We start from the raw sequence: 23,892 nt of genomic DNA, 5'->3' as shown, positions 1-23,892 counted from the left end.
TTGAAATACAGAATGCAGACGGTAAAGTCTACTCAAATGTAGCTTCATAGTGTCATACGAATGACCTTTCCAGTGACTACCTCAATCAAACGCATTCCATTTTCAAATATAGAATACCGACGGCGGCATTTACCCATATGAAGCCTCATACAAATAGACTTCAAGTTTTTTCAAATATAGAATGCCTAAGTAAACATGTATCCACACTGTCGCGTCAGATATTTATCGACGTTTTCATAATTCAGCCGCGGGACACATACGCAGTTTTTATTCGCCCCGCTGTTTAACATTCATGATCTCTTGATATATCGCGGGTTTTACACGCAGCTATTGACCGCTTTATTTTATGTCTCCTTTATAATTTTATCAGCAAACCGTATAACATTTCGTACATTTTGGTACTGGTTATATACCTACAGTCGTTGCTTATTACCAGAAAATCAACTGCCTCGTGTGATCACTAATTTAGAAAAAAATATTATAGATGCTAAAATAAAGTAAATTCTATTTTTGAATTTCTTTAAAAGGCAAGTAAGATATCTTCAACAATGATCTTTAAATACAACTTAATCCTTATAAATGCGAAAATATACTTATTTCTCTATACTTCACCCAGCATACGCATAATTTTTTATATCTCATAAATGTTATCCTTAAAACTCATGAATTCAAAACTACAAACACAAATAATACCGTACGCAAAATGTAACTATAAATTGCTCAATTTATTTAATGAGTATGTCGCAGTGTTAAAGCGCTTCAATGTAAATGATAGTTTACATGAGGTTGCAGGGTTAGTGAGGTCCTGTAACTGAACACTTACGGCGCGTCTTCATTTACCTGTTAATGTATACCACAACCCTGGATCGTTTACGCACTGTTACGCACTAATGGATCATTATTGTGGGTTGTTTTGATTTAATGTTTAATCAAACCGCATTCTCTTTCGTCGAGCACTCTAGCGTGCAATCAAACTATTTTTATACGCTTAGACATTATTTCACCACATATCTCTATGTAATAGAGATGTATCTCTATGTAATAATTCTTACACATTACGCATTTATCGTCGAATGGGTATGCAGAGGCGCAACCAAGGTCACTTTTCACCAAGTGTGTCCCGTCCCATGATATGATAGGGGGTGAGCCTAAAGTCATATCGGGCACGAATTCCAGACTCCGGGCTGATACAGAGCAGAAAATCCCAAATATCACTTTGCCCGATCCAGGATTCGAACCAAAGACCTCTGAGCGCTGTCGTATCGCATATGCAGTACAACTACGCCACCGAGCACCGATAATTTTATAATATCTATATATTAATACGTGAAGACAATTAGGTACAAATAGTACTCTGTACACATTGCTTGCACAGTGTGGGATCTGGGATAACTAAAGTTCATAAAGAGTGCAGAAAAATAAAATTTATGTATATATTAAATTCGACATTCAAATTTCGACCATAAGTACACATAAATACGTATAAAATAAATTGCAACAACAAACTGTAAGACCGAGTACACACGAAAGGAAATTGGTAGAGACGGTGTTGAATGGTGGCACACGTATCAGTGTTTACATCTGCGCGTTACAAATGTGTTACATCAAGACAGCGGCGACGTACGCCCCTTACTTATCTACAAGCGATGGGGTTCAGGGCTGCCTGTGGAAACGGCAAAGGAATTAGAGCATACAGCCATGCTGTGTTGCTTTGATATTATTGCATAAAATAAATAAATAAAAATCCGTTAATTGCCTTATTAATTTATTTGTATACATCTATTGTTAATCACAGTAAATTGTAGAACTATACAGGCAAAAGGAAGTAACTCGGCTCATGCTGACCGGGATAGTAGTTCCAAGCAGCGCTGGTTTTCAGCCTCTTCTTTTATTTCATGTATGTAAGAGGGTAGGAGTAAGGATTTGTATATTTACTTGGTTAAGCGTGAGAAACTTTCATGTTGTAAAATTCGCTAAAACACTGGAAAAAATTGTAGCGCCACCTGTACTAATTTTATCAAAACATTCAATAATTTCTTATGGAGGCAATTTACAGAGATATAAAAAGTAACCTATGTGTTAATTCAAAATATGATCTACCCGTGTGCCAAATGTCATGTACATTTGTTAAGTTGTGTTTGTGTTTACTCCTAAGAAACATCCAAACAGTTTTTGTAATTTTACATTACAATATTAGTAAGATAAGGAGTAACATTGTTCTCGAATATCCGCCTTTCAATTACCGTACTATCTAAATCAGTTTAAATATTTTGTTTATTTAAATTATTGTATTTTTACAAGTGTTTTCAATAACTTTTTGCAAAAATAAATGACTAAACAGACATTATCGTCTTACTTTTAACTTATTGTCTCCATAAAATATGTGAATAATTTGATAATTACATAACATTAGACAAACATACACGCATAATATTACACACACACCTATACTTTAGAATATGTATTATTTTTATTAATATATATTAAAATGCTTGTGTGAAATTAAAACCGATTTCTCCAATATAGACACGGCCTAGTGTGGACACCATTTTAAAGAGAATTATGTACCTTTAATTTAGATAAATAAATATTATTATTATTTATATAAATAGGTATTTGTTCTTTCTCCTATTTCGAAGTATTCAAGACACGAGCCAAAGTGAAGTGCAATGAAAAATTAACTTAATGTGTTGATAATTATACACATTTTTGGACAAATATCGTCTTTGATATCATTATTTTTTGTCGGATATAATTATTTTTTTTATAAAGGTCGAGTGTTCTAAGGCTGGTGTGTAAGATTCAAGGAATTATTCCTCTGGTATATACTATTAGTATTAAAATATACCACTGTACTCTATCTTGCACTTAATATCAATGTATATAATAAATGAGCTGTTACCAATTGAGATAACTGAACATCCAAACTTTATAACATGTTATTTACATGTAAAACCTTTTTCACATTTTTTTTATAATAAAATCAATTTACATTACAATCCGCTATCATTTTAATTCAAGGGTCCCTTAATTTCACCCCCTATGTCCATTGACCCCTCACCTGTCCGCAGCATCCCTCGTTACAGTTTCAATCTCGCAGCACGTGTAAACCGGTTGACAGGTTAAAGATCAGCATCCACGTGATACACTTTTGATCTTGGGTCCGGTGAATTCATCCCATTGTATTCACGTCATTGAGGTCATGTTTTTGAAAAAAATGAATTGATAGGGGATATTATATAATGATGAATTTTATTAAGTCATATATTTGTCTGTATTTGTGATTCAAATGTGTGATTAAAAATTATTATATACTCTCGTTACTACAAAAATTAAAAACTAAAGAAATAATTTCGTATTTTATTTAAATGAAAAAGTACTTAGTGTGAAAAGAACCTAAGAAACGGTTATACGGTTATAAGTTTGATGCGCATCCGCCGCGAAATATTTTTCATATTCCCTATTCCAAATTCAAAAACAATATTCTCAAAACAAACAACTGTATTGTGTATTCGCGACAGCCCTGTCGGTTTCAGTTAAACGCGCCATATGTATGTTTCAGGCAGTGACCAAACACCCGCCCGGCCCGCGCTCATGGACTCCACGGAAATGGAAAGCCTCGGGAAATCTGTAGAGCGGTTCCAGTGATGCCAAAGGTCCGTTATACTGACTGAATGAAGAAAAAAATACCTGACCTGTTTTATAAATATGTTATTAAAAACGCTCTGGTACTTTAGTTAAAAAAAAAGAACTACCGTAGAATATTAAAAAAAATGTCGTCACTAATGGCTTAAAAGTTTTTTATATAGCGTGTAAACCGTACAGTCAAACTTAGGCTAATTGGAAATCACAATTCAGTACGTATTTAAACTATTTAATAATACTTGGTAGATGGGACTACTTACTGTATTCAAGGATTACAAACTATTTTTTTTAGTTCCAAAATAATCTTAGAAGAAGCAACTCCACAGTTTTTGTTGTTCCAATACACATTGTCGTCCGCACATTTAACAAGCTGATCCCAAGCACGTAAGCCGCTACCGACCGGCGCTGGATAAATAACTAACCTTTATTTAACCGAATGCACATGCTTAATGACTCGGTAACTTGAATATTAGCATGAACGCCAAGGACTTTAGGTAAATGACTATAATACATTGAAGTTTAATGATTCTGGTTAGTGAAGTAAAAAGACATACACATCGCCTTTATTCTCGAAGTATTAGAGGCGGAGTTGGTGCAACCACTTTAGTGATATCGGACTTATAACGGGAATACCAAGTCATTGTTTTGACATGATATTTTGCCTTATCTGAATCGAACTCATGGCCTCAACATCCAAGTGCACTTCCACTAAACCCATGGGCCGACCATCAATCTCACTTTAAGTGTTGCAAAATTCAATATGTTACTAATATAGAGTATTGTATGGACAAGTTCATTTTAATTTGTAGTGATATAATTCTGACATGAATAAACTAGATATATGCATATTATTATGTAAGTAAATATTAGAACAATCATGAAGTGGTGTATTATAGTGGCGAAATGGCCATATAACCCATTCCTACCGGGTTCCCTTTTAGCTTTATTTACGTTTGTCTTAGTTCTTTCTGTCAAATTTGCCGCGATATGTCAACTAAGGCAATTTGTCTCGGGTTCCTTCCTTTAGAAAAATTTCACCCTTTGCCACTGATGTATTATGATGTTTATTTTGTAGGTATTAACAATATACCTAATCCTAAATTAATTTGAAACTGTATGAGGCTCTAAGAGACGACTTGGTAATTCTCGCTTAAGGGCACTCTCTGAACAAACGACCTTGAGAATTTGTTAATTTTAGGAAGAGATGAATAAATAATTTAGTGACATTTTATTACGAAATTATTGAAATAATAGTCATGTAATAAAAATGTAAAACAATCAAAGTAAACATAACATGTTATATATATTATAAATTATAATGATTGTTCTTCCTATATGTATGTCTTGTAAATTCAAATAGAGACCATCGCCTTAGCCTCGCCCTAAGCGAGACAAGCCACAGGCTCTAAAAACACGAAGGAAATTAAAAATATATCATCTCCAAATGCACATTAAAATAACAATGAAAGTGCATACAAAATACATTTTAATACGCCTTGTCCGTTTTAAACTGTTTAGCCCCGATATAACGAGATAAAAAAAAATATAAGTCTAATATCTAACACCCTAGCTGTCGAAAGGATGAACCGATTTTGATTAATTTTGTTCTTCAAAAATAACTTTAAATAGTGAATATAACTCAACTAAATTCACATCAACAGACATGACATCAATTCTACACGAAAACAACCAATATTATATTTAGTAGAGACAAAATCTGTTATATCACTTTAAACACCATCCCACACCCGAAAGTTTTCGGTCCGTCCCGACCTTCGCATAACTGCTATCTATAACAACTAAACTGGTAAGAGAAAACAGAACTGTGCTTAAATTAAGGAATATAGGTCGATGGGATTCATCATCCCGGGACGGCTTAGTGGTGCGGGATCTTGTGTTGGGACAGTAGAGTCGTAGAATTAGAGATATTGTCCATTAGATTTGGTGGAGTGTGACAAATCTATAAATATTAAAGTCCCCAAAAGCTGTCTGTATGTGATCGATTTTCTCAAAAGCTACTGAACGGATTTTTATGAAATTTGGTATGGAGATAATTTAAGACTCTGGGAAGGCTCTCACTTCATGCGGGCGAAACCGGAAGCAAAAGTTAGTTAAATATAAACTGTATATCTGAAGGAATTGAAAACTGATACCTTTGTAAATTATCTTTTAAATGTGTAAATTATATTCATATTACCAGCCCTTTATTATATAAAATCCCACTGCTGGGAAAGAGCCTCTTTGCCTAGGATAGGAACTATCTTTTGAATAGTCCTAATCGCAAGTAAAGAGCCGAATAATATTGACCTAGGATTACAACTATCAGACCTCATTTACCACTTAACAATAACCTAACGGAATATAGATATATGAGTATAGGTAGTTAAAGAAAGATTTATCTATTTATAAACTACAGTTAACCGTTCAATTTAATTATAACTCCACGAAATATAGCAAAGAATATTTTAGACATTCTTCACAACCCTACTAATTAGGCTACAAAAACAAAACCAAAATACCTAGATTAATAAAATCACATCCAATCACCGACAACACATTTTATGCGTACGTATTTATACCTATGATTTCGTACAAAAACTTATCCCCGCCCCTGACTACTCACGGTACAATGTGTGTGGACCCTTACAATCCGCCAATGGTCAAGCGGTCACCGGTAGAAAGAGACAGAAAAGCACGAGAAAGAACGAGACAGGTGATTAAAGTTCAGACGGCTTTGGAACTTTGGGAGCTACTTTTTTTATCGTTGCTACTATATAATAATAATAATAAAAATGTTTATTTCGTTAACAAATAAAGGTTACATTTCACTTAAAGGTATGAAGTCTCTCATTTTAAGCAAAACATTATGCTCGTATTAAAGAACTTCGCTCTTCCGCTGATCTTGTGTATATACCGTATGTATATTTAAACTATCGTTGCTACTTAACTTTAGGAATCATATAAAACTGAAAATTACGACGTAAGTATACGTTTCAACACCTTATTGGGATCTCATTGGTCTAAGGGCGCTTTCAAATTAGCCGCGTGACCACAGCGCTGCTGACTGGCTGTAGCCACGTGTCTAATGTAAAAGCGCCCTCATAGTAACACAACGCATCGTGAGGTTCTAAATTCAATGCGACTTCGTAACCAACCTATTTTGTCCTTTATGAAGGTTTTTTGTATTGCCTTGCCAGAGACACAGCCAAGCCGTTGCCTATCGGGAGGTTAGCTCCCTTTATAAGCCTTAAGTACATTAGAGTTCTACAGGATTGTAATTTCAATCATATACAGGATATAGCCAATAACCACATACAAAGGAACTATTAATAACTATAAATGCATAATATGTTTAACAGCCTCATACAAGTACCTGTAAATGAATAACTAAATGCATAACACATTTACCCGCCTCTTCGATGATAAAGTTTACACATCTAAAACAAACCTGTTAAAAAGTACTTGATAATCTAATAAATGTTGAATTAAGTTCACCGTATTAAGAGTTTAACATTATACAAATGTACCTAACCGTTGTAGTTATGTATTTTTCGGCGGGCTAAGGGACTACCCACAGAATTACTATTGATTCGGGAGCGGGTCCGCTCGGCCGCCTTTCAAATGAGCAGACCCATGTAGATTTATATAGAGCTGGTACAAATACTTGTAGGATTGTTCAGGTGTGTTAATAATAACATTATGTAACAATACGTATATTATATAGGTTAGACCAGAACCGTTAAATACCGCCTGTATTTGGCTTGTTGGCTAACAATTAATATTTTCACAGTACTATCAAAATATTACCGCATAGAATGTGTCAATTTCCCAGACATAATTATAGTTCACTTGTGGCAAAAATGATAATGATTAAAACCATAGTACATGTTTAATTATTTCGGCAATTTTTAACATCAAAAGCATCGATTACAATCTCTTATTCCAACAAACACCTCGTCGATTGTTTAAACCTAAATTAGACTTTATTCCTATAATTTCTCATACTAACACAGATCAGCAAATATCAGAGTATCCCTAATCGCTGGTCTCATCCTCTCTCAGTGGCCGTCCTGAGCCGAGATCGTGACCCTTTAGAGGGTTGACCTCAGCATGGTCACTTAAGGGCTCGCAGTGCCTAAAACACTCACCCGCAAGACCGGTGTGCTTTTATAAGCCGGCCCTGCCAGGCTAACAAACGTATGTCCAAATAAAAAAAATATCAGAGAAAATTTTAACATCTCTATATATGTCCAACGTCAAAGTTTGCAAAACCCAACCTGAATTTATTAAGCTGGACCCTAGAAAGGTTTGCCGTATGCAGATAAGGGATTTATTTAGCGGAAAGGTCCGTCCCAGGGTTAGCGCTAAAACGCCTTCGGGACGCCGATGACCAGGATTGGGACGAAATTTATTGTCGGCTTTCGCGTTGATTTATTCGGCTTCTGTGAATGGAATCAGCGGACCGGTTGATAATAACGCTACGGCTCGGATGTTTTTGTTTTCACAACTGTCGCTCCCAGTTATCGTGTACTTATCAGAGTATGCTTCTGTAGTTCTAAGATGTTAAGTTAAGCCGTGGAAAATGTTGTTCATTGTATATTTACTATACTCTGATAACTTCATTTTATCTTATGTATATAATAATAATATAATAATAAATGTTTTATTTGCACAAACAAAATATAACAAATAGGAACACATAAGTACTTAGCTAAATTATTATTAGTATGTAATGTTAGTGCTTATAACTAATTTAAAACAAAACAATTGACAGGGGGCCCCAAACTAGGCAATGCCTGTATCTTGGGGACCAAAATATGAATATAATATAATTTAAATAATGTTGTTCTTTACTTTTTTGTTTTTTATATTTCACTTAATTTATATCTATTTAAAATTTACCTCCTATTCAGATTTTTGACTGTTAAGCTATTCAATGTATGTAGTATTATATAACAAATGTATATTGTAATTATTTATGGTCCTTATATTAAAAAGAAACATAAAATTTATTATAATTATTGCCACTATTCTTATATAAACATAAAATTAAGGTGTAAACTAATATATATCTATCAGTCTTATTTTGAGATCATTAAATTGCTTTTAAAGTTAAATTATCTTATATAGTAATATACAATTGTTTGTTTTCCCCAATAAATGAGATGGAGTATTGCAAACGTCGTTTTGCTGCGTGTAGGTAAATTTTATAAATTAGGTTAGTTGAAAGAAAATATCGATTGTTAAATGTAGACAGATTTTATTAAGGTGAGTTAGATTTTCATGCTGAAAGTGGGAAATGTATTTAGTAAAGATATTATTTTATTTATACCAGAGCACCCACTTTTCGAATGTGTTCCGTCCCATGATGTGATAGAGGCGCGCCTAGCACCATATCGGGCACCAATTACAGACTCCGAGCTGATATTGAATAGAAAAAGCTAAAATCGCTTTGTTCGACCTGAAATTCGAACCCATGAGCTCAGAGCGGTGTCGTATCGCACACGCAATACACCGATGCCACCGAAGATATTAAGCAGGCATTTTATTATAATTTGTATAAAAATACTAAGGTAACGTTCTCATTTAACACAGACCGGTTACCATACTATGATGAACGTTCTATCGAATGAATCGTTCCATTGAATAACCGTGCGATCGAATCTAAATTACATACAAAGAAGTATTCCAGTTAGATGCGGCAATAGCCTAGTTAGGTGAGGAATGGACTGTCGAGACGAATGTGCGCAGGTTCAAAACCCAAGGGCACACATCTCCTACTTTAGTAAAAAATGATCTGTGTATTCTTTGTGAATTATCCATTGCTATACCGGTGAAAGAAGACATCTTGAGGTAACCTGCATACGTAAGAAAATCTCTATAGGAATTCTGACGGTAAGTGAAGTCTACCAATCCGCACTAGTCCAGCGTGTTGGACTAAAGCCTAATCCCTCTCAGTAGTAGAAGAGGTCCGTGCCCAGCAGTGGGACAATATATAATACAGTGCTGATATTATATTATATTTCAGTTAAAGAAGCTATAACTACATGTTTTTTTATATCTGTAAATATATCTGCATAAAAACTGAATTCCATGTAACGCATTATATTGGCAACAAATGTACAAGAGTGGCGTATTGCTGAATTTTTAATAAAAACAACCCACATCGGCAGTTTCATGAAAACCGTAATATGAATACACATATTGATTCGATGTCCGTATAGGGCGGCATTGGGCCGATGCCGGTAAATGGCGCCAATTACGCGCCGGCCGCTACGTGATGCGCCTACTGACTGGTGTAGGAGGGACGTTGGGATGATATGGATACGGCCGGTATTAAGGTAAACAAATTATAGCAGTTTCACCACCTATAGGTGGTAATTATAGGAAAGTTTCTTTTTATTTCCACACTGTTCTTGTGTAGGTCTTGTGCTGTCATCTATAGTTGGTACACGTTCCCTAAAACACGTACCGAAGCGGCGGTTTTGAAATGAGATTTATAGGCTGTATTTCTGTAATATTCCTGGTTCACCGTATTTCTAATTTCCAAAGCACGCACTCACTAAAATTAAATAACTTAACATTATAACTCTGCAAGCCTCAGACTTAAAACAACGACATCTGTTGACATACTTATACAGACATATATTAGTCCCTAAATTTATAATCCAATAAGATCGTCCTCTATAGTCATAAAACAAACATTATTGGAAAATATTACTACTCGCCGCTAGATGTCGTTAGTGAAATACAAACGTCGATATAAAATATAAAAAAACTATAATGTTTAAATTCTTTGATAAAAGCCAATTAATGTCAGTAATATAGAAAAAATACGAAGTATAAGGAGGACCGCACTGCTTCCTCACTCCATCAATTCCTCTTAAAGAATTATTCATTATAGAAATCGGTAATCACGACTACAAAAAAAGAAACACACCCTGGTCGATGATATCTAGTATTTACAACTACCAAAAAAATCGTTTTATCCACCACAATCTTACTATCAACCGCTCGGACGCTCGTAACCCAAAAGTTTGCCCTTTAAAATACACATGTAGCGTGCGCAAAACACGTGCGTTTTACGACCAGCCCACACTATTGCCGGCCGCGAATGGAGGTTGCGGGCCCAATTTTTTACCTTCGTGAAATATTAGGCGCGAGTCTGCGACCGACGGTCGTTAGTAAACGGTTTTTGTCCGAGCTGTGATTGATGTTTAACAATATTTAAGGCGCTTTATTGAATGTCGAATGCAGTGTGTAAATGTTTTGGTGTTTGGATTTTTATATACAGCTGTAGGTAATCCTGTATAGGGAAAGTATTGATGGAAAATCAGCCATACTTATCTTGGAGTTTTGATTCAATCTTTATATCGCTTCATTGGTGTAGTGGTACGCCTTAGAGTATGTGCTATTAGATTCGATTCCCATGTCGAACAATTAAAAATTGAACGAGTTTTAGGATGCTAAAATATACTTTCTTTGGTATATTACATATACATGGTATATAAACATACAAAAAAAAACAATGAAAATGTAGAATCCTAGTTTAAATCATTATTGTGTCAATTTCCTTTTTTAATTAACTAAAAAAATACATATAATATTTTTACTATTAGCGTACATAAAATAGAAACCTTTAAAATGTCAAGCCTTTCTTAATGCCGCCTCTAATGCCAATGTCCATTTAATCCGCTCGTTATCCGTGGCATTTCGCCACAATTACGTTAGATAAGAAACGACTTGTGATACAGGCGATTAGTCCTAGCGAGGGTCTCTAGTGATGGTAATTAGGGACCGTGACCCTCATTTATGGAGTTAAAAGTGGTATGGATATCGATATAAGATCTTTTATGAGGTGCCTTACAAAGGTACTAGATTAAAGCACTGTTTCTTATCTGAGTAAATGCTAATCGGCGAATACATATGATATAGGTAGTGTGTTCTGCTTTCAAACTTAACATCAAGGTAGAATTGTCGTATAAGCGATACAGCCAAACGAAATAAATTGGATTGGATTGTATATAATATAGGGCACGGGATCCAATTTTTTTTCCCACATCGCTCTGCAGCCAATAATAGAAATGCCACTCCCCCTCACTTTCTATCTTTAATACCAGGAATAGGAAGCCAGGGGGCTCACCTAGTATCCTACCCAATATTTAAAAAAAAATGTTTATTTGTTCCGTTGTCACACTTTTCCTACTCAAAATGGTAATCATGAAACTTTGCATATAAGGTGTCAGTGGTACTGTAGGGCATATTTCTTTTATCCAGAAAAAGAAATGTTCGTGAGAAACATTAATTGATGAAAAAACTACATTACAAGTAACTTCACATGCTGTTAGACTCTCCCTAGCTTCGACTTTAAAAAGCAACGTTTTTTATTAGTTTGAGGTCTGATATTGCCTGTAATCTTCATGTTTCTGGGTGCTGGGTGTATTACAAAACCAGAGAATACTTAATTTTTCAATGTTCACTCTTATTGTATTTTACTCTAGAATTTTTAGAGAGTATTTTAGAATCATTGAATAAAAAACAAAAAACTGAAATTAAAATCTATCTTACTAATAAAAAATTGTGCAAAATAATTGATAATTAATTAAAAAATCCGAAAAAGGTACGAAATACCGACCTGAAATTAAAAATTTTCTCCTAATAAAAAGTGTTACAAAATAAGTTATAATAAAAAAATGCAAATAAAACTCCCGTGAATTGAACACCGGTTCCAAAGAAAACAAACACAAACAATTAATTCATTTATTGCTTCGAATAATTTCACTATTAGAGCTCACGTACGAACATAAATAAGGTAAACTTATTAAAATTGCTTAACATTATTGCCTTGTATAAAATATATCGCCGTACAAATTTCATGGTTTATTTAACTATGATTAATTTAACTAATTAAATACTGAAAATTCGTTAATCTTTAGAGACTATTTGTACTATAGTCTTTATTATTTTGTTGCCTTTTTCGTGGTGTAGCAGGTTCAAACTGGGATCATTGATTTTCTCTTCTAGAAGATTTATCAGTTCCACTCGTATTGTTTTTAACATTTCCGCCACCTAAAAAAAATACGAACAATATATGTAAATTTCGATGTGATGTGAGTGTGTGTATATCCGGTATCAACAAGCCGGCATAATAGGGTACCGGACTCATTTTTATTCTTTACTATTATCAAATATTTACGTTATATAAATTATAACACAAAAAGAATTATTAAAATTCGGTCAAAAATCAACAAGTTATAAGTCTTTGAATGTCGGTGGAAGGGATAATTAACAAGAAACAGAAAAGAGACGAAATACCCACATTTGACGTCATTGGGAATTGCGACGCGTGCGAAAGAAAGAGATAAGGCGATATCCACACAACGCGCCCACTTCTGCACGTTGCAATATTTGAAATATGAATTACTAGCTCGTTTTTTAACCAATTTTTATGGAATTTTCGCAGGAGTGCTTCTTTTCGTGTTATTAACCATTACATATAGAATAATGAACAAAATCAAACATAGGCTGATTCCTTATTGTGTCGACTGCCGAGAGTAATCATCTCTCATCAGTCGAAACTCTTGGACCTCTCCGCTAACCATCAGGTACAGAAGTCACTATGCAGAGCCCCTATATAAAAAAAAACAAGTTTTTTTGGGACTTTCTAAGAGGGCTAACTGTTTTATTACATGTAAGTAAGTTACCTCATGTTTCTCCACTTGGAACATAATCCATCCGTCTTCTAGCGACACGATAAATGTTCCATTATGTAACTCGATGCCCAAGTTGCAACCTGTTGACAAAATATGTATTCATAAAGTCTAAACAACACATTATATCATTAGCATATTATTAATGCCTCGGATGTTGTATTACGGTACGACGGCAATGCTAAGATCAAAGTTCAATGCCAGGGTTGGGCAAAATTCTATTAGGTTTATCTACTCAGTAACCCCGAGTCTGGAATTTGTGTCAGTTATGGCGACAGGCTCAGTATCACATCATGGGACAGAATACACACGGCGACAGTGGATGCACCAGTTACACCTCTGCCCACTGTTTCTAGAATAAAAGGCGTGCATGCTTGCGTGTGCGTGTGCGTACGTGTGCGTGTGTGTGTGTGTGTATGTGTGTGCGTAATGCGTGCGTGCGTTCATACTTGACTGCGTGGGTGCGTGCGTGCTTGTATGGGTATGTGTGTGCGTTATAGGTGTCAATAAAATTCCATGAATAACGATTTAAAAACTTACCAGAAAACAGCACCAAAGGCAACTGTGGTACCATAGAGCACTCCCGTATAAACACTCTAGAGGTTTTGACCTTCTCCTGGTACACTAAGTACGGACTCGCGAAATACCCCACCGTGGAGTTGATCGACGAAGGGTGAAGTGCCACGTAACCATCGGATTTAGTTTTGAACTTCAACTCGTCTGCCGTGGGCTGTCGTGGGATAGCGCCGCCTGCTTGCATGTGGAACGACTTCTCTGGTGTTAATACCTGTGGAAATCACGATTACGATTAAAATTAATTACAATTACGATTAAAATTAATTACGATTGCGATTAAAATTAATGTTATTTAATCGCTTTATTGGTCTAGTTGTAACGTATTTAGACTGTGAGCTATAATGATCTAGATTCTATTCTTCGGTCAAGAAATTATTTAAGCTATTTTCGAATCCAAAACTAATAGTTACCAGTTACCTGGCAGTGGATTTTTTGACTTAATATCAATACATACAGTTTTACTTCTATTACGTACCTTAACAACATTAGGGTATAAAGCTGCGCATAAAATAGCTGCTAATAGTTTATCATTATATCCGTTTGTGTTTAACTGAAAAGAAAAAAATCTCATCAAATTTACATTTTTCTTTTTTTCTATAATAGGAAGCTAAATCACTCTTAGGCTGTTTTTTATCCCGGGAAAAAAGTATTTCATGCACAAGCAAAATCTAGTATAATATTTTTGCAACGTTTAAATATTCTATATGACTGACAGCTGATGTTCTACATTACTTGCCGCTAGGTGGCGTTAAACACTAAACAAACCTCATCTCCAGTCAAACTGAACACAGAATCCTTCCGCATTTTCTTTCTGAGAGCGGGCATGTCAGGCACGAAGCCTATGGACCCTAACAAGCCCAACAACTGGTGTTTAATATCAGCCAACATGAGTAATGTTTTATGCGACAGATAGTTCTCGCTGGCGAACACTAGGGCGGCGTGAGTGCTGCGCTTCATCGCTTCTTGCCATTTCTGAAATTAGTAATTATTATACTATTGTAGAACACAAATATTTCACTCTGAAACCTCGACATTGTTTTATCATTTATATTAGCTAATAATCAAAGTCATTTGACAGAGGGTCGCCCATTTTAAATAAGAACAATCGATGTCGATTAGACATACCGCCATTTTCAATTTAAAATGATCCCAATTGCTTTTTTCAAAGTATCTCAATAATAGACATAATATCAGAACAACGTCATTTTGACATGCTTGCAAATCAGTTGTTTTAATTGGTTAATTTTCGGAATCGGATTAAAGATTGAGATCGGGATCGTTTATCGAAAAAGGCTGATAGGCAACAAGTCAGTCTACACCATCGAATATTTTTTTCGATAAAATAACCGATGGATAAAATTAAAATCAATTCACAGATGAATAACGTCTATTTTTGCTTACCCTGTACGCTCTTAACGTCGTTAACTGGTCACTATTCGAACACGCGAATTCTCTTCTTTTCGCGTCAGCTTCCGACTGGAAAACAATAAACATTTCAATCAACAATCTTAACTTCCTTTTCAATGTTATTCTGCGCCAATATTTGTTTTGTGTATACACATTTTGAAACATCGATATTTTTATTCAATAAAATATATAAAAACATAAAGGGCTGACTTCATCACATTTACATTATTCATCATCATCACAATTTCAATACACTTATATAAAAACTTACTTTTTTCCCAAAAGGCGCAACAAAAGGACTCTTATGACTGAGACAAGCGGCCATCGTTAAAGCCGAATCCACGCAGCAGAATATAGCGCCGAACAGCATTAGTTTGCCAATTCTCACGTCGACTGGCAACGCTGCTAGATGTTTTCCAAGCGCTGTCAACGCGTACGACTTGTCCAACGCGCCTACGTCTTGCAGACGACAGAGGGCGCCGTCGATGTTCTGTTTTATCGGCGGCTCTATTGTTTTACCTGCGGTAAATAGTTATAAATTGTCGTTTCGTTTATATAAGCGACTTTATGTAAGTAATAATAAAGCATATTTTTTTTATAAAAACATTAAGTATATCAGTGTTTTTATTTTCGATCGTGACTTCATCTATGTCGAAAGTATTCGCTACAAATTCGACGCTATAAAAAAAATGTCTGAGTGGTAATATAATGTTTCCATATGTAGTCCAATGAAACAAAATCTAGCTGAAATTATTTCAACGCTGACGGATCAAGTGTGAGAGCAGAAACTGATTTCGATGATATTTTTTTTTTATATTTTTATACAGAACATTGTATATAAAAATTAACTATTACCATAAGAATATGAATTAAGATCAATTTTTTCTCGAATTCAACTTATTTTCAACCATTTATCCACCAGCCATAGCTCTTACACCAATCAATATTCAAGCAATATAAATATATTTTTTATACCTAAAGACAAGACAACTGTATTCAAGTTCTACTTCTCAATGGCTAAATAACGTACCCAAGACCTCATGAACACTCATATCCTGGAACAGCGGCAGGATCTTGATCTTCAACACCAGTTGTTCCAGTGGTATCCTGTGTATCTCCGGCACTGGCTGTTCTAGTAGATGGTGATTGTATCGATGTGAGGTGTAGAAATGTACGCAGACGCCCGGCATCACTCGCCCTGCACGACCCTTGCGTTGCTTCGCGTTGGCTCTCGAAACCCAAACAAGGTCCAAGGATTCCATGTTACGGTTTGAGTCGAACCTTCAGTGTGATGAGTGTTTTTTTTAGTACATTTTTATTAATTCGTAAAAAAAATTTTTTATTGTAACCAACATTTTAGATTATAAGATTTAATTATATTGACTCGGTTCTATATCAAACTGACTATACCATAACGTGTGGTACGAAAGGAACCTTTTCAATGATCTCTATTGGATTTAGTGTAATTAACGCATTAAAAAAAAATATTTAAACTAAGCAACTCTGGTTTAAGCTTCAATATGCATAATCGATAAAATAGAAAGATATGGACAAAATATTTATTTCAAAAGAAGTTTTTTTAATTACATTTTTCTTTTCAAAATGCCTCCATGTTCCCCTAAAATTTTTGTAAATTTTCGTTTTTTCCCGAAAATGCCATCGTCCCCATGTTCCCCTACAGCTTACCTCTTCTCCTTCATTCGTCCGCAGTCTATAACAAACACACAGTCATCGATAGTGACTGAAGTCTCAGCTATATTTGTAGAGAGGACGATTTTCCGAGCACCAGGTTTGGGTTTCTTGAACACTAGAGCTTGTTCCTCGCTCGATAGCGTCGAATGTAGAGGCACTAGCATGTATTTACCCGTTCTGAAATATTTAAGTAAGCATAAATTGTTAATTATAAGGAACCGATTGTATGGGAAACTAACTAGTACTAATAACATTTTGGTCAAAATATCGATAGTAAAATTGTATTGTCACTTATATATTATAATAAATAATAATATCTGTATTATATACTGTCCCACTGCTGGGCACAGGTCTCCTCTCTAGTAAGAGTGATGAGTCCACTACGCTGCCTAGTGCTGTTTGGCAGGTTTTACATATCCCCAAAATTCTTATAGAGAACTTCTCAGGTATGTAGGTTTCCTCACGATATTTTCCTTCATTTTTAAAGCAAGCGATAATTGATAAACAATATACACATAAATTTTAGAAAAGTCAGAGGTGTGTGCCCTTGGATTTTGGACCTGCGGACATTCGTGTCTGCAGTCCATTACACTCTCAACTAGTTTATTACAGCTCTTTAGTTATGATTATGCATAGCAAAATGTGATGAAATCAATTTCATCCCTCGTTAAATCAGTTGATTGATTTAACTGAAATTTAGTATAATTAACAATTTTGTTGCCAGTTAAATTTCGACTTCAGTCATTGGACATCCCCTAAAGATGTTTATAATTATCAATTAAAAAGAGCAAATATTTTATTTAGTTAACTCACTTTGGACTAAATGTGTGACTCTCCAGCAGTTGATCATACAACGACATGATCTCTTGTATGCCCGGCAGGAATATTAGTATAGCGCCCTCTCGCGGCCATTTGTGGTCACCTTCCACTATGTAAGTCAACACGTGCTCCACTAATTCGAGATTTATCTGAAAAAACGAAATAGATCCGTTACTTATACATCTAAAGCTCCAATAGCCTGGTAGTGAAATAGACTATGGAAACTTGGATCATCATTTCGATTCTACTTAAGGCACCTACGATTTCGAAATTCAAAATGATCGTTTATTTTAGATATTGCCTGTAAAACAAAAATTTTGGTATTATTTTGACATATTTGGTGTCAATTATTATAGAGTTCGTGTTTGTCGCCACTAGAGGTCTCTGTAAGAATTTTGACGGCATTGTAGCCAATTGACCGTTCAAAAGTATATTTGAAAAATATATATATATTGCTTTGACGAGCTTGCCGTTCGCCTGATGGTAAGCAATACGACCTATAAACAGCAGAAACACCAACCAACACCTTGAATTACAAAGTATTGTTTGGTATTACACTGCGCTCGCCTTCCATAGACATCAGATGTTAAGTCTTATTATGCCCAGTGATTAAGAGGCTTTCATGTTTCTCTTAAATACTATTAAGATATATTTTTTTCTTTACCTTCTCAACATCCATAAGGTACATGTTTTTACAGGTTGTTTTGGTACATTGTGAATATCTAGCAATGACTTGTCCTATAGAAAGGTTTTCGTCTCGTATCGATATTTTCGGCGGCTCGGCCGCGTCCGATCGCACGTCGGCTGTCGCGAGCTCTGTCTCCAGATCTACTCGCTTATCTTTATCTCCTGTGAAGCAGTGTATAAAAAAGTTAAATAGTTCCGTAGAATATTAGGTGTAGTTGTGTTACGGTAGGACTGCAGTGCTGAAGTCTAGAGTTCGATCCGGTTCGGGCAAGTATTGGGTTTTCTACTTAATATCAGCCCGGAATATGGAATTGGTGACCGATATGGCAATAGGATCGCTCCCTATCACATCATGGTGGAAAGTGGGTGAACCAGTTGCGCCTCTGCCCACCCCTTCGGGGATAAAAGGCGTGAGTGTATGTTGCATTCTTAGTATGGTTTAAAACGGCTATATAGTCAAGCTTTTCTTTCGTTTTTAATTAATTAAACTTACCTTTTTTAACCTTACGAGCATACGGTCCATTCTCTTCCATAACGTAATTTGTCATATCCATAACTTCTTCTAAGAAGAACTGTTCTACTGGGAATGTTCTGCCTGCAAACATTAAAACGAGACAGTTGATAACAACAAACATATCGCATAAGCTTATAAATAAAGTGCTTCTTTTTTACACCATTTTAGAATGAACATGGAAATACTAAACTGAAGTCATTTATAATACAAAACACTAGCCCAGAAATATGATACAAGCCAGCAGCGGGGAAGGGTGCTTATAATTCCTGTCGGCTTCCCTTTCGTAATTTATCTATACATATTATAAAAGAAAGTCCCCTTTTCTGTCTGTTTATATGTTATCGATTTTCTTAAAATCCACAGAACTTATTTTTAAGAAATGTGGTATGGAGATAATTTAAGACTCTGGGAAGGTTATATGCTAATTTCTATCCCGGGAAAATATATAGCGGGACTTTTATCACGGAAAACACCTTCACACGGGCGAAGCCGCGAGAAAAAGCTAGTATAAAATATAATTATTATTTTCTAATAATGAATGCGGTCTACGATTTGCAGGTGCATATTAGTACCTAAGTATATGTTGTGTCGGATTCTTTAAAAAAAATCATCCTTCGACACTGTAAGCCGGGAACAATACAGATAGAAAAATCCTTGTTAAACGCAATTGTCATCCCAAAACATTACAAAGGCCAGTTGAAATAATAAAATTTATCACATTAAAAAAGTATTTAGTTTACCTGGTATCTCCAAAATAGGTATATTCCCAAAATAATCAGAAAACAAATCAGCATTCAAAGTGGCACTCATAAGAATAACCGTCAAATCCTTCCTCACTTTAACCAGATCTCGTAGAATGAGCAGTAGGAAATCACTCTCCTCTGATCGTTCGTGTACTTCATCCACTACTATGTGCGTCACTGATGTCAATTTCGGGTCATATTCCAACCTTCTGAGTAATATACCCGTGGTACAAAAAGTTAGTCGAGTTTTCGATGAGACTTTGCTTTCCAGTCTGATCTGAAATTTGTGAATTGTACGAAAATCATTAACAACGAAATCAAGAAATAATTTTATTATGACGTTGCTTTACTGAATTAAACAAAACAATTATCTTCTTCAAAATAACAATTTAATTGTAATAAAACCGTACTGTACCAAACCATTCATGTAACATTAAAACTGTAAGTTTTGAAGAATATAAATATCAGCAAGAAGTAATTTTAATTGTACACGCCCTAATACAACTGCTACTACTGTAAGAGAGTTCTTCGTAGCGAATTTGCCTTTCAGCTAGACTCTTACACCCACACACACCTCACAATACACGCAATAAGCTATAAAATGGTTAAAAAATAAAAAACAAATTAACAGATATTTTTGGAGCAAATATTCATTATCCATCTATGATTTTTGGCACTATGTTAGCAGAGGTAAAGACGTGTACGTGATTTACTTTAGTAACGTTTACTAATTCTGTTATTCTTGGTTTTTGCTACAATGTTACCAAACATAAAGGCGAGTATTTGATATCAACGCAATGTCAAAATGAGCATTAGGCAGTGTTCCTTTCACTATGTATTTACACCCTACACTAGAATATCGACCAAAATCAGCAGTGGACATCTTCAGTACATGCAAGATAGCCCCGAAATATTCTGTTATAATAGTATCCAACCTGGTAACCAACAACTTGTCCAATCTTCTCAACTCTTTCATCTGCAACTCTTTCTGCCACACCGATAGCAGATATCCTCCTAGGCTGAGTGCACACTATTTCAACGTGCTCCGTACCACCATTGTTGAATCCATCAAGCCAATCATCTAATATGTATTGTGGTACCTGGGTACTTTTACCACAACCTGTCTCACCACTTATAACTATTATCTGAGAAGGAGACACTGGATTAAAAATAATAAAATGCTCTTTAAATTTTTGATGGTAGAAATTTACAACAGAAGTATATTATTTTGGTTAAGATATTTTTTATGATTAAAGCAATATATTTATTTTAGCATGTAGGTGGCGATAGCCTGAATGGAAGTGCAAAGGACTGCTACGACGCATGTCTGCAGGTTCAAAACCCAAGGACATGCATCTCTGACATGCCCAGCAGAGAGACCATATATAAATACCGGGCTGATATTATTATATAAAAATTACAAAACAAAAATCTATATTTAAAAAACTATTGCAATGAATAAAGAAATATGACATTTCACTCAACTAGGAAAAATGGTTATCTTTCTAAAATAAAAATATAATAATACATACTTGTGATTTTTTCATGGAATTCAATATTTCATCTCTTTTCTGCCAAGCTGGCAATTTTTTTCTATCCGACATAAATTTATTATACCTATTATTGTCACTTTTTTCTAACCATCTCTTAGCTATTTCCTTATTATCTTGCAAAATTTGTTTCATATTTACATTATACCTATTGTCATTAACCGCACCTTTCTTATAATGTGAAGGTTTGTCTTCGCTTAAACCTTCATTCTCTATTAACTGAGGAAATAGAGCATCAGTTGGTTCCGGAAAAGTCCTTGTATCGAATTGTATAAAATTAATAATATCTTCTTCATTATTCAATAATTCAACTAAAGAGTATATGCTAGGTATGCCATCTTGAGCTAACACTTTTGCTTCGTCCAACAATCTTGCCGTAACTTTCAAATATGTTAACTCTGGTATCACATTGGTAGGATTTTCTGACTTAAAAAATAACAATGGCGGCTGATATGGGTACAAAGTCTCTTCTGGGAAACGAATTTCCAATTCGAAAGTAATCTTTATTGATTCTGAAGTATCTGAACTTGATTCTGTAGTCTTATCACTACTAACTTCATGTAAAAATTTACATTTAGCACCAAACCTGCACGAGCCCTTGAGATAAAGTTTACACAGCTCTTTTGGTTTTGTTTTGAAGTTACTGTTATTGTAATTAATGTTGGACTTTTTCTTAGGGACCTCAACATTTTTGTTTTCATACAATTTTAATAAATAATCTAGATTCAACTTAACACACCAAACGTCATTATCTTTTATTTTAAATGAAGTATCGTATATTGATTCTAGCACAGCCTTTTCATCCATCCGCATTTCTTTTAGTTCCGCTTGTGATGGCACATTTTCTGGTTTGTCTGTAAGGTCTATTTTGAAATACTTGTAAAAGAGCATCTCTAACGACTTTTCCACACTTTCAGCGCACATTTCTAAAGCTTCTGAACAATGTGCCTTGTGAAAATTATATCTGAAACAAAAACATATACACACTGTTACAAATTCAATTAAATAAGGACACAGTTCATGTGTCTAAAAAGAATTATTAAATATTAAATGTTGCTTATGACTATCTGTGTGAAAAATCTTTCCTATTAAAACGAAAACAAATCACTCTAGCAATCGTTTGCATCATCTATTTAAATCAAATTAAAAAAAATCATCTAAATTGGTTCACTTGTCGCTATGTTTACTACCAACAAACATTCAAACAACCAAACATTTCAAAAATATACACATTTATAATATCAGTACAATTATTTCAAGTATGCATTATTTATATATTTATCAAATTACACTGAATACTAGTGAATACTTATTTATGTTTTATTTTTCATTCCCGATAAAAGGCACAGTTGCTATAATGTTACTTCAAAATATTACCAAAATTTACAAAAAGTTAACACTTACTTCTCTAATTTAGCTAAGGCAAAAGCTCTGAGCCTTGCTTGAGAGCTTTCAATATCTGGCTTGGTATTAAGAGAGTAGTCACAGCCTCCTTGAACTATTAAATTACCACGCTCCATCCAATAACGGTTGCCAAGATTAGAGCCTTTATCCTGGAATATAAAATATAAAAATATATATTAAGTATACTACATAATTACTAGTCAAAACTTGCCTAGTAACAAATATTACAAGTTGTGGACTAGGAAGCCCTGAGTTAAAAATAATTATTATAAGCAATGTAGAACACTTAGTGTGGATTTTTTAACTTGATCAGTTATCTAAGCAAAAATCATAGTATATAATTCACAAAGCTGTTAATGACACTAGAAATTATTAATCTCGTATTCACTTATAGATTTGTTATAGGTTACTATATATCAGCTCAAATGACTCAACAATACAATGCATTGTTTGACAACTCAGTGACTAGTAATATCCTTTCATAAACCTAAAGTAATATAACATTGAGTACATCTCTTTTTTATAGATTATATCGACGATTGAAAGGCTAATTGACTTGAGCGACATTTTTTTTCTAAAAATTTTACGTAGGTTAAAAAAAAAACAGAAAATAGTGCTGATTTTAAATATGTATGAAACTTAGTGTCGCAAAAAAATGTCGGTTAAGTCAACTTACCCTTCAACCGTCGACATGTAACATCACATTTATAAATACCTTGTACAAACTAGCACTCCCAAGTTTAAAGTCAGGGCCATGAATGAATCTTAAAGTGTCTAACACGAGTCTCTGTGAGTCAGGATTCAGCCGTATCGTCTGCATTTCCACCTTAAGAGTAGGATGAGGCTCTTCTTTTGGCTCTTCCTTAGGTTTCCTGTAAAGAATCGTTAGCATAACACAAAAAAATGTGCAATCTGTTAATCATGTAATATAAAACTTTAGACTACCTTATACGGGCATCCACTGGTTCCCGCAGGAATAAATCTTCAGCCAGCTGTCTGCTTTCGTAATCCATGTTTGATGGTTATTATAATAAATTGAAAAAACTTATATATTTAATAACAGGAAAGACGTGGGGCATGAGCACCTTATGTCAAATACGGTGACAATAAAGGCAGTGACAGTTAATGTCAAATTTGCGTTTTGT

General features: G+C 34.7%; 1 protein-coding gene across 1 annotated transcript; it reads right to left on the bottom strand.

Annotated features, from left to right (window-relative positions):
- Positions 1-12,391: 12,391 nt before the first annotated feature.
- LOC115454158 (putative ATP-dependent RNA helicase DHX57) lies at positions 12,392-23,842 on the bottom strand. Its single transcript, XM_037437366.1, has 18 exons — positions 23,693-23,842; positions 23,463-23,619; positions 22,748-22,896; positions 21,326-22,307; positions 20,729-20,938; positions 19,791-20,070; positions 19,030-19,131; positions 18,514-18,698; positions 17,844-17,998; positions 17,025-17,207; positions 16,369-16,619; positions 15,610-15,857; positions 15,333-15,407; positions 14,697-14,903; positions 14,407-14,481; positions 13,896-14,142; positions 13,350-13,438; positions 12,392-12,714 (listed from the first exon to the last, which is right to left on the bottom strand). The coding sequence occupies exons 1-18, from the start codon at positions 23,758-23,760 to the stop codon at positions 12,571-12,573; spliced, it is 3,807 nt and encodes a 1,268-aa protein (XP_037293263.1). The 5' UTR covers positions 23,761-23,842; the 3' UTR covers positions 12,392-12,570.
- Between the last annotated feature and the right edge of the window lie 50 nt (positions 23,843-23,892).

The sequence above is a fragment of the Manduca sexta genome, chromosome 11 (assembly GCF_014839805.1).
Source record: "Manduca sexta isolate Smith_Timp_Sample1 chromosome 11, JHU_Msex_v1.0, whole genome shotgun sequence".
Lineage (NCBI taxonomy): Eukaryota > Metazoa > Arthropoda > Insecta > Lepidoptera > Sphingidae > Manduca > Manduca sexta.
Note: the sequence above shows the minus strand (reverse complement) of the source record. Positions and strands in the feature narration are given on the sequence as shown.